At 39.8% G+C, this 13219-nt stretch overlaps 1 protein-coding gene across 1 annotated transcript in view; it reads right to left on the minus strand.

Annotated features, from left to right (window-relative positions):
- Positions 1-13219, minus strand: part of LOC118818669 (trichohyalin) — a 315469-nt gene that overhangs the window by 78416 nt on the left and 223834 nt on the right. Inside the window, exons 15-16 of the mRNA XM_036585957.1 lie at positions 5836-5982; positions 4783-4872 (exon numbers count right to left, since the gene is read on the minus strand). Of these exons, the coding sequence (XP_036441850.1) occupies positions 4783-4872; positions 5836-5982 (237 nt within the window). The remainder of the gene's footprint in view (positions 1-4782; positions 4873-5835; positions 5983-13219) is intronic.

Genomic DNA, 13219 nt, shown 5'->3' on the forward strand with positions numbered 1-13219 from the left:
CCAATTTAACTCTGGAGTAATTTTTTTTATAATTCTGATTGCTGCCTTTTTAGAAACTCACTGATACACAGTTTGTGCATTGTGTATTTTAGCTGCACGCTATACAAACTGTTAACTGTTATACCTTTGCAACACAGATAATGCTGATTTATAGTACTGTGCAAATGTCAGAGAGCACTTTTAATTGTAATTTCCTGCCAAAACAGTACGAGTGCGAGTTATTCAGGAGATATTCTTGAGGAGATCAGACATAAGATAATCTAATTTGGACAAGGAAGGACGGGGGGAGTCAAAGAAAAATAAGTGAAAAGAACAGCAGTTCAAAAAAATATGTAAAATATACAGAGAACACAGGACCCCTAATAAAAGCGACACCATCCGATAAACAGTGCTAAACAACCTTCCATCTTTGAGAGAGGAGAAAATCCACAGGTGTTTCTGTTCATGCTATGGTACGGAGTCTGACAGGACGCAACACACTGAAAAATAAAAAATGAGCTGGAAATGCAGAAAACACTTTTATCAGAGTAAACACACCACCGCCACATTTTACAAATGCACTGCAAATAACAAAGAAAACACATACAGCCTCAGAAACACTGCAGAGTCAGTCGCAACACACAGAAACATTTATCTCATGTATCTAAGGATGTATAGTCATGTTGATGAAAGTGTTCTATGAGCATTTATGAGTTTGCGACGTTGTACTGTGTACTGGGCAAGCCCGGGTCATCCCGTGGGTTTTATAGGCTTGTGCCCCCCGCAAGCAATTAGGAGATAATGTTTTGATTAAAATTTTAGATTCATTGTTTTGGCTCATGGTGAGAACTTTACTAACAGAACAGCTAAAAAAAATAATTTCACATTTGTCATTGAGTGTGTTTACATGCATCCGATAACTGCAGAAAATCAGATTTTGTCAATAATCCGATCAGCATGTTTACATGCTCTTGGGCATCAGGTAAAGGGGAAACTCCGGGTCGACGTGAGTCAGACAGAAATTAGATTTCTGCTTTGCAACCGGCCAATAAACTCACAGAAGCAGACGTCACGCAAACGTAACGCAAAACTAAAACTTATATATACTACATACCGCGGCTTTTTTTTTAAACATTGAGCCACTTTACCTGAAAATATGAACATAAATCATCTAGAAGATAAAGAATATTTAAATCCTTATTTTCTTCAAGCATGTATTTGGTTCCGGCGTCGCTCCAAAAGTGTTTTGCTGCTCGCTTATTTCCGATACCGAACGAAATCAGAGTAAGAGTTTACATGCACTGATAAATCTGATTACTGAGCTAAAATCCTGCTCTCTCTATCAGTTTTCTCTTCTCTTAATTTCTCTTCCAATCACTGCTTTTACTTCGGTTAAGTTTCAGGTTTGTGAGTTATTTTTTTAATGTACGAAACAAAGAACAAAGAAGTTGCTGCTGTTCTCAGAACAACAGACTGGCCACCTCAGAGTCCTCAACATCGCTGAACGTGTTAGGGACTGCGTGTTGGAGATGGGTAAATATCTCTGCAGATTTCTTTGAAAAACTGAAAGCAAGTCACCAGAAAAGAATGAAATCTGACATAAATACCTGACATAATACTGAAAAATGTGATATTATATTTAGTCGTCGAGGCTCTTGTGTAAGTTTCTGCTGAATGTATATTTTCTTTTTTTTTCGATGCCAAAAATACAACTTCTACTTAATGGCTGTCTGGACTAGAAATTTAATAAATGAGGAGTGGTCTCCTTTTGATTTTTGTACAGTACTGTATATTATAAAACATATTTTATTGTGTGAGTATCTTGGCCAATCACAGACTTTTCTGTCGGTGAAGAATCAGGACATTCACAACAATCGACAGATTTTAACCATGTCATCAAGGATTAACCAACTAAACACCAATAAACACTGTTTTTGGCTACTGTGGGTCAGAGTCCTAGTTCCAAATGAACACAGCTAGTGACAGTTCTAGAGGTGTTACTCCATCACGTGTCACAGAGTGAAGCTGGATAAGACGAACAACAGACTGTTCTGTAATATCTCAATAGCAGCTCAGGAACAGTGATGTTATTTTGGGAAAAAACCTAATGAGGTATGAAATGTGAGTGGCGTGGCGAAACGGGCACACACACACACACACACACACACGTACACACACACACACACACACGTCCACACACACACACACACACACACACACACACACACACACACACACACACACACACACACACAGTTAAAGTTGGAGTCTTTATTGGCACAAAGCACAGGCCGGGAGCTGACATTCTGCTTAAGGGAGCTCCCTGTCTACTCAACACGGGCGAATGAATTAGAATCAAGCCGTGTTTGCCCTCCATGGTAAACAGGAGTTATTGAACAGGTGGAGTGGAAAGTGGAGGCAATAAAAAAGTGACTTTCTGAGAGAGATTAACAGAGTGAGCAGGCTTTAGTGAGAGAACCGTGTTATGTGCGTGAGCACATGATGGAATGGCTCTCATTCAAGTCACCTCTCTGGCCCACACTGAGCCACTGCTAAGTGCATGTTGGGACAATTGAACCTGCTTTCATTCAGACATGCATATAAATATCTCAATCCAACATTAAGCAGTAGTTAATCAAAGGTAGGAGTTGGGAATATGGCAAAAATATGTCATGATACTATAAGGCATTTTACACAATAGACATCACAACATTTAGTCTTTCTGAGACTTAGTAAGTTGGAACAGACACAAGAACATATAGTGGCACATATAAAATACTATAATAATAATAACAAACCTGCAAGTTCAACCTACAATTCTTATTCAATGTTTTATAAACTGCACTGCATCAAATTCCATTAAAAAGGCCTAATTATGCTCAGTTTGTTTCGAAATGTAGTTAGTCATAGTTAGTCAGTGTTCTTCAGGTACTGAGTATATCCATGATCTGCTCAGAACAGCATACTGTAAGCTAATACATTCCGATCATGATAAAATACATGATCTGAGAAATTCAACAAAGCTGAAGTTGACTTATTCAAATAAATGTAACTGCTGTTTCACTTAAGGTGGAACGCAAATTGCAAAAGAAGATGCCGAATAAGAAGCCACTTTCGCCTTGTAGAAATTTAGATGCGAAACAATTTAGCACCATTTTTGCCAGGCATGTGAGGATAATGTTAGAAAGTAATACTGACGTAGGTTTATCCATGAATTCTTCAGCTTTGTTTTTACTATTTTTGCACCAAAAAACTCTTTAACTTATTAGAGATGCTTCTTATTAAAAAGTGAAAGGACATTTCACAACAATAAGCCACTGCTAAACTACAAAAATATAAATATACTGCAACGGTGATATACATTTTGGGCTATAATGCCCATCAGTAGATCACACTATAATCTATATATGAAGTGCAGTAAGTGTGAGATAAATGAATTACCCATTAGCCATGACACAGTTAAATCAGACAAGACGAGGGCTGAGTAACAATTCCTGAATACGTTCTCAACACCTGCTTTCGAATTACAAAATGAAAGTAGGTGTGGCTTAAACCAGAAATGAGTGTGAGCTGTACAAACCTGTTCACAAAAAAGTTGGGATGCTGTGCAAAATGTGAACAAAAACAGAATGCAATAATATGTAAATCATTTAAACCCTGTATTTAACTGAAAATAGTACAAAGACAACATATCAATTGTTGAAACTGGGAAATGTTATTGTTTTTTGAAAAATATATGCCCATTTTTGAATTTGATTTTAAAAAAGTTCATCCCAACTTTTTTGAAACGTGTTGCATGTTTTTTTCAAAAAACAATAAAATTTCTCAGTATCAACATTTGATATGCCGTCTTTGTATCATCTTCGGTTAAATATAAGGTTTAAATGATTTGCACATCATTGTATTGTATTTTAATCTACATTTTGCAAAGTGTCTCAACTTTTTTGGTTTTAGTTCATGGGCATAATTGACCACAGTGGATCATAGACAAATCAAGAAGTGCTGACAATATTAGCAATACTCTATATTTGGTCCATACCATAAAAGTATTGAGTTTCAATTGCCTGCCCTACATCCCCCTACAACCACTCACAGCTGTAGGGGGATGTAACAATAGGACTGTAGTACAACCACTTATAGCTACATCAAGTGGTGTTTCTGCCTGAATAGGGAGTGATTTTATCCACTATGCTATCCAATTGCAAGGGAACTCCATATATATACAGTTGTGATTGTGGCCATAATTCCAATATGAGTCCCATAATAAAAAAATATATATTTTTTTATTAATCAACAAATTTTGTATGGGTCTGGGTATTATTTCGTGCACGTGTAGTGTGAACTTTGTGCATGAGCACAGGTCAGGGAGACGGAATGTTCTCACTGAAGTCACCTCTTTCGCTCGGCTTATAAGTGACTTGTAAGCGTGTGTACGCTTGACCTTACTTTCATTTGAACGTGTGTACAAATATCTTAAGCTCCTGTCCAAGATATGTGTTGTTTTTTTTTTACCAAAGGGTGCTTTATGTGTCACGGAGAAAGCTGTCCTGTTTAACAGTCCCCTGCTAGATCAGGGTCATTTGAGCCAAGGCCTTACAGTCCTGAGTTTTTGAGTTTGCTCTCCATTGAGCAAAGTGCTAGGAGCTTTGGAAGCGCCCTGAATGCCAGTGAAAATGAGTGTACGCTGCAAGTGCACAGCGGCTGAAGGAGCGTCCACGGGTTTTTGTACATGAAACGCTTCAATGGGCCGTTTTCCTTTCGTGCGTGCGAGGGGCTATTAAGAATGTAGTTGACCTTACTGACCTCTCTCTCCTTTTCCAGCAGTGCCAGCGTCCTGTCAACCTCTCTTTGGAGCTCATCAATCTGGACCTCTTTCAGACGCTGCTCTTCCGCCTACATGCACACATACACAGAGAGAGATAGAGAAGCAGGCGAAGGTGAGACACATTGGGAGAGAAGGCGTTGTTAAAAGTGTCAAGCGGATGCCTTTGCATAATGCATATCACACCTTTGAAATGATCCATTAGCAGTCGGCGGCGTGGGAAAGCGCTAAATAAGCTGACTTGACTCCATAGAAAAGACACAATATCCTCTTGTGCAGCAGCCAATCCCCTCATCTCCACCTCTCTCTCTCTCTCTCTCTCTGTCTCGCTCACTTTCTTTTCTTTCTCATTCAGAGTGAGAGAAGGAAAGCCATTTAGACCCAGGAGGGCCTGTATGAGTCAGACTCAGGCCTTGTAGCGCGAGGGGAGCTTCGCACCATTTTCTCCCCTCCCCTCCTCTCAGACGCTGATTTATAATTTTAATATCTCTAATTTCCAGTGCAGTGCCCGCTTCACAAACGCCATTTTCCAATTTACGTCAAACCGCGTGACCATTTTTCTTAATGCGGCTTATGACAAGCTCGCCGGATATGCAATTCAGATGGGGTGTCCTGCAGGCGGGGGCTCAGCCGTGTCAGCCTGTTTGCGTGTTTATCTTTATCAGCGACCCGCCTCGTGTTCCGGGGATGGGTGGGACGAGGGGGGTTTAAAAATCAGACAAGACACATTTTGTGTAACCCAGGGGGGAGAATATGGCTTTGCTGACTAAAATGGCTAAAGGGAAGAAAAAATAATTATCCCATAAATTTCATAATTACACTTCCCATAATAAGAGCTATGATGGCGCTAATGATAATCTATTAAAATATGCATTACCATTAAAAGCAAAGAATGGAACATGGGCCGGCTTTTGTGGCTGTTATATGAATATTTATGTTAATTAAAACAAGGCTTTCCATTTGTGCTGCACCATATCTTACAGGCTAATGGGGTAGAAGAGCTTGTGCGGTGGTGGTGCAGGTAGAGCTCTTACCCTGAGGGTGGCGCTGTGGAGTTCCTGTCTGGTTTTGTTGAGCTGTTCCTGCAGGGAGAGGTTCTCTCTCTGCCACTCCTGCTCTCGCACCTGCAGCTCGCTGTGGGACTTCTGGAGGCTCCGAAGCTCCGAACTGCGCTCCTGCAACTGCAACACAAACACACACAGACTTGTTCACACGCAAGTCTCCAACATCAAGCAGTCCTACAATGTTACACAGGGACTTTACATTAGAGATGGGGCTGGTTAAATAAATTATGCATTATCTTGCTATTCTTAAACTTCTACTGAGTGTGGGTTCAATCAGTGAGGAGCTCTAGTGCCTGTGTTATGCTGTAGGAATAGCCATAACTAGCAATGAGGATGCCAAAGCCTGGAACTCAGAAACTTTAGAAGCTGTTTCATTCATGTGATTTAATGTTGAAACAGTGCTGTTCTGATTATGCTGTAGCCTAGCCAGAGGTGTAGCCACGGATATCAGAGCCCCACCCAATCAAACTGGGATGGAATATTTATTAATCTGTCATTTTTAAGATGAAATTTGTTTTCTGTGAGCACTGTCAGTGTATTATGGCCAATCAAAATAATTAGCCTCTCTGCTAAGCTCCGCCTTATTTCCCCCAACCCTGTAATCACAGCTAATCAAGTGTTGCTATCTGTCATTGCCTCGAGTCTTCGGTTCATTATCAGCACCCGTCATGTTCGTAACAAGCAAGAGGAACGAGGACACCAGGTTCCTCAGTAGTTTAAAAAGGGTTTTATAAGATTCAAAGCTGAGCCAGCGATGAAATACACACTCAGCAGTGACTCGCTCTCAGCTGACCTCAGAACAGCTCCGGCGACAGACATAACAGAGAGACACTGCACCCCCCCCAGAGTGACTCGACTTCTAGATGTTCAGGTATGCAAACACACATACTATAGGCTAATGTATGACATAGCTATGATAGAAACGTGAGTGTTTATGGGTTATTAACAGATTATGCAAAATTATGCAAATACAAACCCTTTATTTGTTTTTTATTTGGACCACTTTTTAGTTGGATATAATAGCGTTTAGATAAGAAAGTTCCATAAGAAGTTGAACTGTGTTCCCTACCCTACCCTACAACAAGCATGAGAAAGCTCACTGTTAACTAGGAGGCAAAATATTATGTAACAGAACTAAAATCAATGTACATTAGGCTGTATTTGGTTCGTTAACTGTATGAGCACCCTACCCTCTCGTTAGCAGGAGACTTTTAGCAGAGAGTAAAGGAAATAAAATAAATGTGAAACTGACTTAGTTCATATAGGTTTAACACGTATTTTCAGCTGAAATATATATATATATATATGTAAATACGTTGTTCAATGATTCATTAAATTAAATAGGGTTATTGGAGTCAAACCAGTTTATGGAAGAGTCATAACAATTTATGTTAGAATGAAGGGATGGGGAAAGAACAGACGAAAGGAAAAGGAACAATTAAAATTAAAATTAAAATTTGGTTAAAAGAAGTTACAGTTGGTGTAATATGCATATTCATTGGTTAGTCTGTTCACTATGTGATGTGGGTCACTTCCTGCTCACTAAAATGTTGATCTTAGTTAAGGTCCTGGCTGTGGGGGGCATTTTCCTGCTATGGTTTGGGTCCACTTGTCCTGCTTTGCTGGAATGAAAACCTGCAGCTACACCAGCCCTTTGTGAATAAGACGGGACATTCTTGATTTAATTTGTCACCTACAGTTTGTAGTTTTTTTGTAGAAATGCGAATAAATAGCACAACTGTTTAAAATGCCCATCCCTACTTATCAGGAAGAATCTCTGAGCGAGCAACCAGAAGCAGAAGTTTTTGCCAGGCGTATAAACACAGTTCATCTTGATATGCTTTACAGTCAAATGGAGTTAGGAAAGTCTGGGAGGAAGACCACACCTGACACTTCTTCCTTTCCATCCAACTTCCTATAAACATCCACCTCTACTTCTCATTTTCTGTGATGAAACTTTCACACCCCACCTCCCCACTTCTACCCTATTCCTCACTCCATCACCTTTCTAACAAAAAAATCAGAGGCTCCAGCACGGGTTCTCAGAGCTCTCTATCCTCCTACAGTCTCTCCTCATAATACGGCCTAAGGCATGGACTGAACTTGCGAATCAGTCTGAGATGCCACTTTACATCTGGTGATTTGGTTCCTCTGCTGCTGTAGGTATTCTAGGCCTGTAACGTTCTGGCTCTTAGCTGAGTGTGAGTGTGTGTGTGGTAGATGAGCGCACTGCAGTCTGTGCTCCGTGTGCATTTATCAGCAGCTTGCTGACAGGCCTGTGCGAGGCGGGCCAGGCCTGAGCGGCCTCTGCTGACTCTTAATCACGCCTGCGCGCTCTTTAATGAGGAGTAGAGGCCAGCCTAGGTGACTGAGAGCAGAGGAGAGCCAAAGGCTGGCCAAGCCAAACCCAGCACCCTAATGCTAGTCGTTCCCAACCCTTGTCATGAGGTAACCCCTGCCCTGTGTACTTTAGTTTTCCCTGCCTTAACACACCTGTCCAACTGGTCTAATTAACAAGGCCTTCCTGAGTTTAAATGAGTGTGTTAGAGGCAAAACACGCAGGAAAGACATTCTACAAAGATATGGCAAACATATGGCATGATGATACACAATGGCCTTTACACTGCAAAGTTGTGTACAGCTAAATCTGACCACAAGATGAGCGCACACAAAATTTGGCGACAGTTTTGTTATTCATCAATTTCATCTTTGGTGCATGTAAATTTCAGCACTATCATCCATAATAACAATAATTAGAATATAAACAAGAAATAGCAATAACACTACTAATTTGCATGCATGGCAATCCAGAAGAAGTGGATATATTTATTTTACCTACAAACTAGTATAAACAAACACTGCTTGATTTAAAGACATATTACCCTTAGCTTTTGTTTTACAGGGGCTACTACTGACACCACCCAAAAATAAACAATACAAAACAGAGCTAGAGCAGAAGCATCTCATAACACTGCAAAAATACAGCATTTAAAACATGTTATTTCAGGAAAGTAACCACACTACAGACTTCTGTCTAAGATGTTTTCTTTATTTCATATTTTATTCTTTCAGTCACTGTAATTTTAACACTATAAAGTTTGGTCAGTAGGGGGAGCACTCAGTTCTCAACCCAAACTCCGCCTATGAGCACAGCCGTTGCAGCTGAGTACTGTCATTTCATTCAGTGCATGAAATCAAGCGCTGTTGTACCAGCACATTTACATATTATTTACATGAAGCACTCCCTAATTTATGCAGATGTTTTACCAAGTTTGGTTTAAACAAGTTTGAATGTACCAGCAAAACATTAGGCCTTGTTCAGACAGGCAGCTCAAATCAAGCCACACCTCTAAGCAGTTTCAAATCTGATTCAAATCAGATTTCTGGATATGAATCATAACGTGGCCAAGAAAGTTATACTGTGACTTAAATGCACTAAAATTTCAATATCACTAAATACTCTTAAATGCTTTCAATAAATATCTTCAAGTGCACTTTAAGTTCTGTTTTATAAATACTTATGTATGCATATAGTATTTTGAATTCCTTATGGCATAACTAATTCTAATTGAAAACGTGCAATTTTAAGCACATACTTTAAAAAAAAACAGAAAAGTATATTTTAGCTACCTTTTAAATATCTTTAGTATTTTCTATATACTTCAAGTTTACTACTGATAAACTAAAGTGTGCTTTTCAGAAGGAGAAAGTTTCTGTTACAGCCTATAGCTTGTTAGCAGCCTACTGACCAGGTCACCCACACTAATGTCATCTTCTGTTCATGCTGTAGTTAATAAAAAGTGAAACGCTGTTGTGAAATATAGTGCGATGGTTCTATTAGCTAGTCATTGTTGTTAGGTAAGTTTTGCCCCTACCTAGTCAGCGTGTCCATGTGTGCGTCATTACTACAGCAACCAATGTGACTGTGTAAGCAACTGTGACCACAGTCTGACCATATAAATGTAACCATGTAACCTGAAATCTGAACAGTCAGTCTAAAAGTCATATATAAGAAATAAATCTGACTTGCCGTGCACATTCTCCTTCCATACTGTGAAGTGTTTGTGAATACTATGAGTGAGCTAGGCTCGATTAGAGGTGGGAACATGATATCATTTTTGTATATTTTTGACAGAAGTTGAGAAGCCCTGCTCTAAACAGACAACAGGCATAGACTAGCCCAGCGTGGCCCAGCATGGCTCAGCATGGCTCAGCACGGCTCAGCACGGCTCAGCACGGCTCAGCACAGTCCAGTACGTTTCAGCATGGCACAACATGGATTTGCATGGTCCAGTATGGCCCAGCACATCTCAGCACATGGCTTGGTATGGTCCAGCATAGCCCATCATTGTTCAACATGGTCCACTGTGGTTCAGCATAGTCCAGCATGGCCTATTATGACTCAGCATAGTCCAGAATGGCCCAGCATGACTCAACATGGCTTAACATGGTCCAGCACGGTCCAGGACAACCCAGTATGGCTTAACATAGCTTAATACAATCCGGCATGGACTGGCTTAGCACAGCTCAGCATGGCTTAGCATGGCCCAGGACGGCCCAGCATGGCTCAGCAGGGTCCTGCATGGCCCAGCATTGCTCAAAAGCTCAGCACAGTCTAGTCTGGCCCACTATGGCACAGCCTTATCATGTATACCCCACCTGTCTAGCACAGTCCAGCAGAAGACAGGATGTACAGGCAGGACTTGCCTCACTTCTCCTCTCCTGATCTCCACCTGCAGCCAGGCAGCTATTGACCTTCACTGAGCTCCACTCCCGCCACCGCCTGTTCCCTTTTTTCCGGCGGCGTAACGGAAAAAAAAAGAAGGGTAAAAATAACAGGAACAAGTTGTCGGAAATGAAATTTCAATTCATCCAGTCCCTTTATACACTGGCGCAGGGAGCTCGGCAAGGAGAGGGGAGGGGATCAATAGTGTTTAGACAGCAGAGCAGATTTTCTAAGCGCCGGATCAATAGGAAAGAGAGAGGGAAAAATACCCCGGCTTTTCTTTGGGTGTTGTAGTAAATACGAACAAATCAGTGGCCTTAGGCTAAATGGATTGACCAGCTGTTTCCGACTCCTGTGCTGTAAATAAAGATCTATTGGGAAGGCTCTGACGGAGACCCAGAGGGGAGAGAGGTGTGGAGAGAGACTGCCACTGTGCCTGAGTCTGTCTCCAACAAACACAGGCACACGTACACACCTGCACGCTGAACCAGGTGTGGGAGACACAAAGGCGAATGTAAAGAACCAGCATCCGGCAAACTTACGGAGCAGGTACTTGATGTAATTCCTGTCTTATCAGATGATTAACATTTGAGCTTTAACAGTCTGAACAGAACAGTCGTTTTTAAAGTTTTTATCAAGCACCACCATCATCACCATTCATCCATTACGCACTACTTATTGAGATGTGTGGTAAAATTAACAATATTCCAGAAAACAGTCTTTATAGACCCTTTAAACTGACTTTTTTCTTTGACAGGTTAAAGTACTTGTCATTTCACTCTAAGAATACAGGGCTCCAGCACTGCCCCATATTCAGTGCTTCCCGGCTCAAGACTAAGCCTTGTCTAGCACTAAACCTTAATGTCAGTAGTGATTTAACATTGAAAACTCTTTTATTTGAAGTCACAAACTAAAGATATCGTAAAGCTTTGCTTTGTTTTCCTAATAGCACAGTTATTTAATGTAAGGGTGATTATGATTTGCGAACAATGTTGAAAATAAGTAGCTGTTATGTCTTCAAAATATAGCAGCCTATGGCTCACAATGGCACATGACAGCAATACGCTGTTCTCTGTAAGGCTGCACTCTATTTCCCTGCATTATATTATGTCTATAGCCCACATAAACACAGTCTATTTGTGATCTCAAAAATATTGATCCATTTTTCAACCGTACTCCACATCTCAGAAGTCCAGCTTTGTTGTTTTAGTGCAAATGTTCTTATGATGCTACACATCCTTTCAGACCCAAAGTGCTGAGTCGTCTTCTCACAGTGGAAGGATGGACAGAAACACCTGTGGATGTTTTCAGATCTGAAGCAGCTTGATTTTCTCCTCTCTCTCAGAGATGAAAGCTTTAAGTGCTGTTTATCTGATGGGAGCAGTTTTGGTGGTCCACCAGGTCCTGCATGGCTGTAAGGAGCCCTACTCTCTCTATATTTTGAACATATATATATACATTTTTAATCCAGTTTCGGATGCTCTTGTTTTTTTCCCTAATTCTAATTTCAAGCAGGTGGATTATCTTACATTTAATCTCAGAAATATTCATATTCATTTATTCATTTTAGATGCACATAAAGAAATTTGAAGGCAGCTTAAAGTGTGTTTGAGTAGTTGTTTGTATGAATGTTAGAGCCTCTTTAAAGACGAGTATAAAGTCAGTGACATCTTTATGAACAGCTTTTGTTGGGAGGACACAGTTGTAACTTGTTGGTTTTAAGACTGGAAGAGTTGAAGAGTTAAAGTGGCAGCAGGCGGAACAAAAATTAAAAAGTGGGCAAATTAAATACTGATCGATTTGATATACTTGTTGAGGAATCTGTGTAAATGTCTGCTTAATATGTATTTTCTACTTTTTTCTGACACTGTAAAATGACGAATTTGCTAAGGCCTGTTTTGTTTGATATATAAACAAAAGGGTGGTCTCTGATTTTTACCCCGTACTGTAGAGGATCATTACAGTTAACTAAAACTATCACTAGCATTTTAGCACATTACCATTAAACGAAAAGTAGCAGTGAAGAAATGTGTTCAGTAACTGTAATAAAAATAAAAATGACTTTACAAAAACAAGAAACTGAAATCAAAACTAATGTTGAAGACAAAACTAATTAAAATGAAATAGAATTACTGAGAAAATAAACTTTAGTTGTCGGGTTTTTTCGGTGCATGAATAAGAGTTTGGAAGTGGATCTCTCGTGTTTGGCTGTCTTTCAGGAAAGCTGAGCTCAGCCTACTGTTGTATTCATTTTATTCTGTCCTCTTCAAACACCTACTATCATGTCAATCATCATAATTTCTAAAAACTACATAAAAACTAAATTATTACTATTTAATACTTACTAATTACTACTATTTTATTACTAAATTATTACTTTTCGGACAATCAAAACAAAACTAAACTAATTAATGCACCCTCAAAACTAAAACTAAACTGACCAAGATCTGAAATCAAGAAATAAAATAAAAAACTATTAAAACAAAAACTACTGACAATCTCAAAAACCATAACAAACCTTGTACTGCACATTACGGATGAGACCTGAGTTCAGATCTGTGATAATTCTGCCTACGCCTGATAAATATGAATCACTGTGTGATTCTCCAGGTTAATAAGACTAAGACT

Source organism: Colossoma macropomum, unplaced genomic scaffold, assembly GCF_904425465.1.
Source record: "Colossoma macropomum unplaced genomic scaffold, Colossoma_macropomum, whole genome shotgun sequence".
In the NCBI taxonomy this organism is placed as follows: Eukaryota; Metazoa; Chordata; class Actinopteri; order Characiformes; family Serrasalmidae; genus Colossoma; species Colossoma macropomum.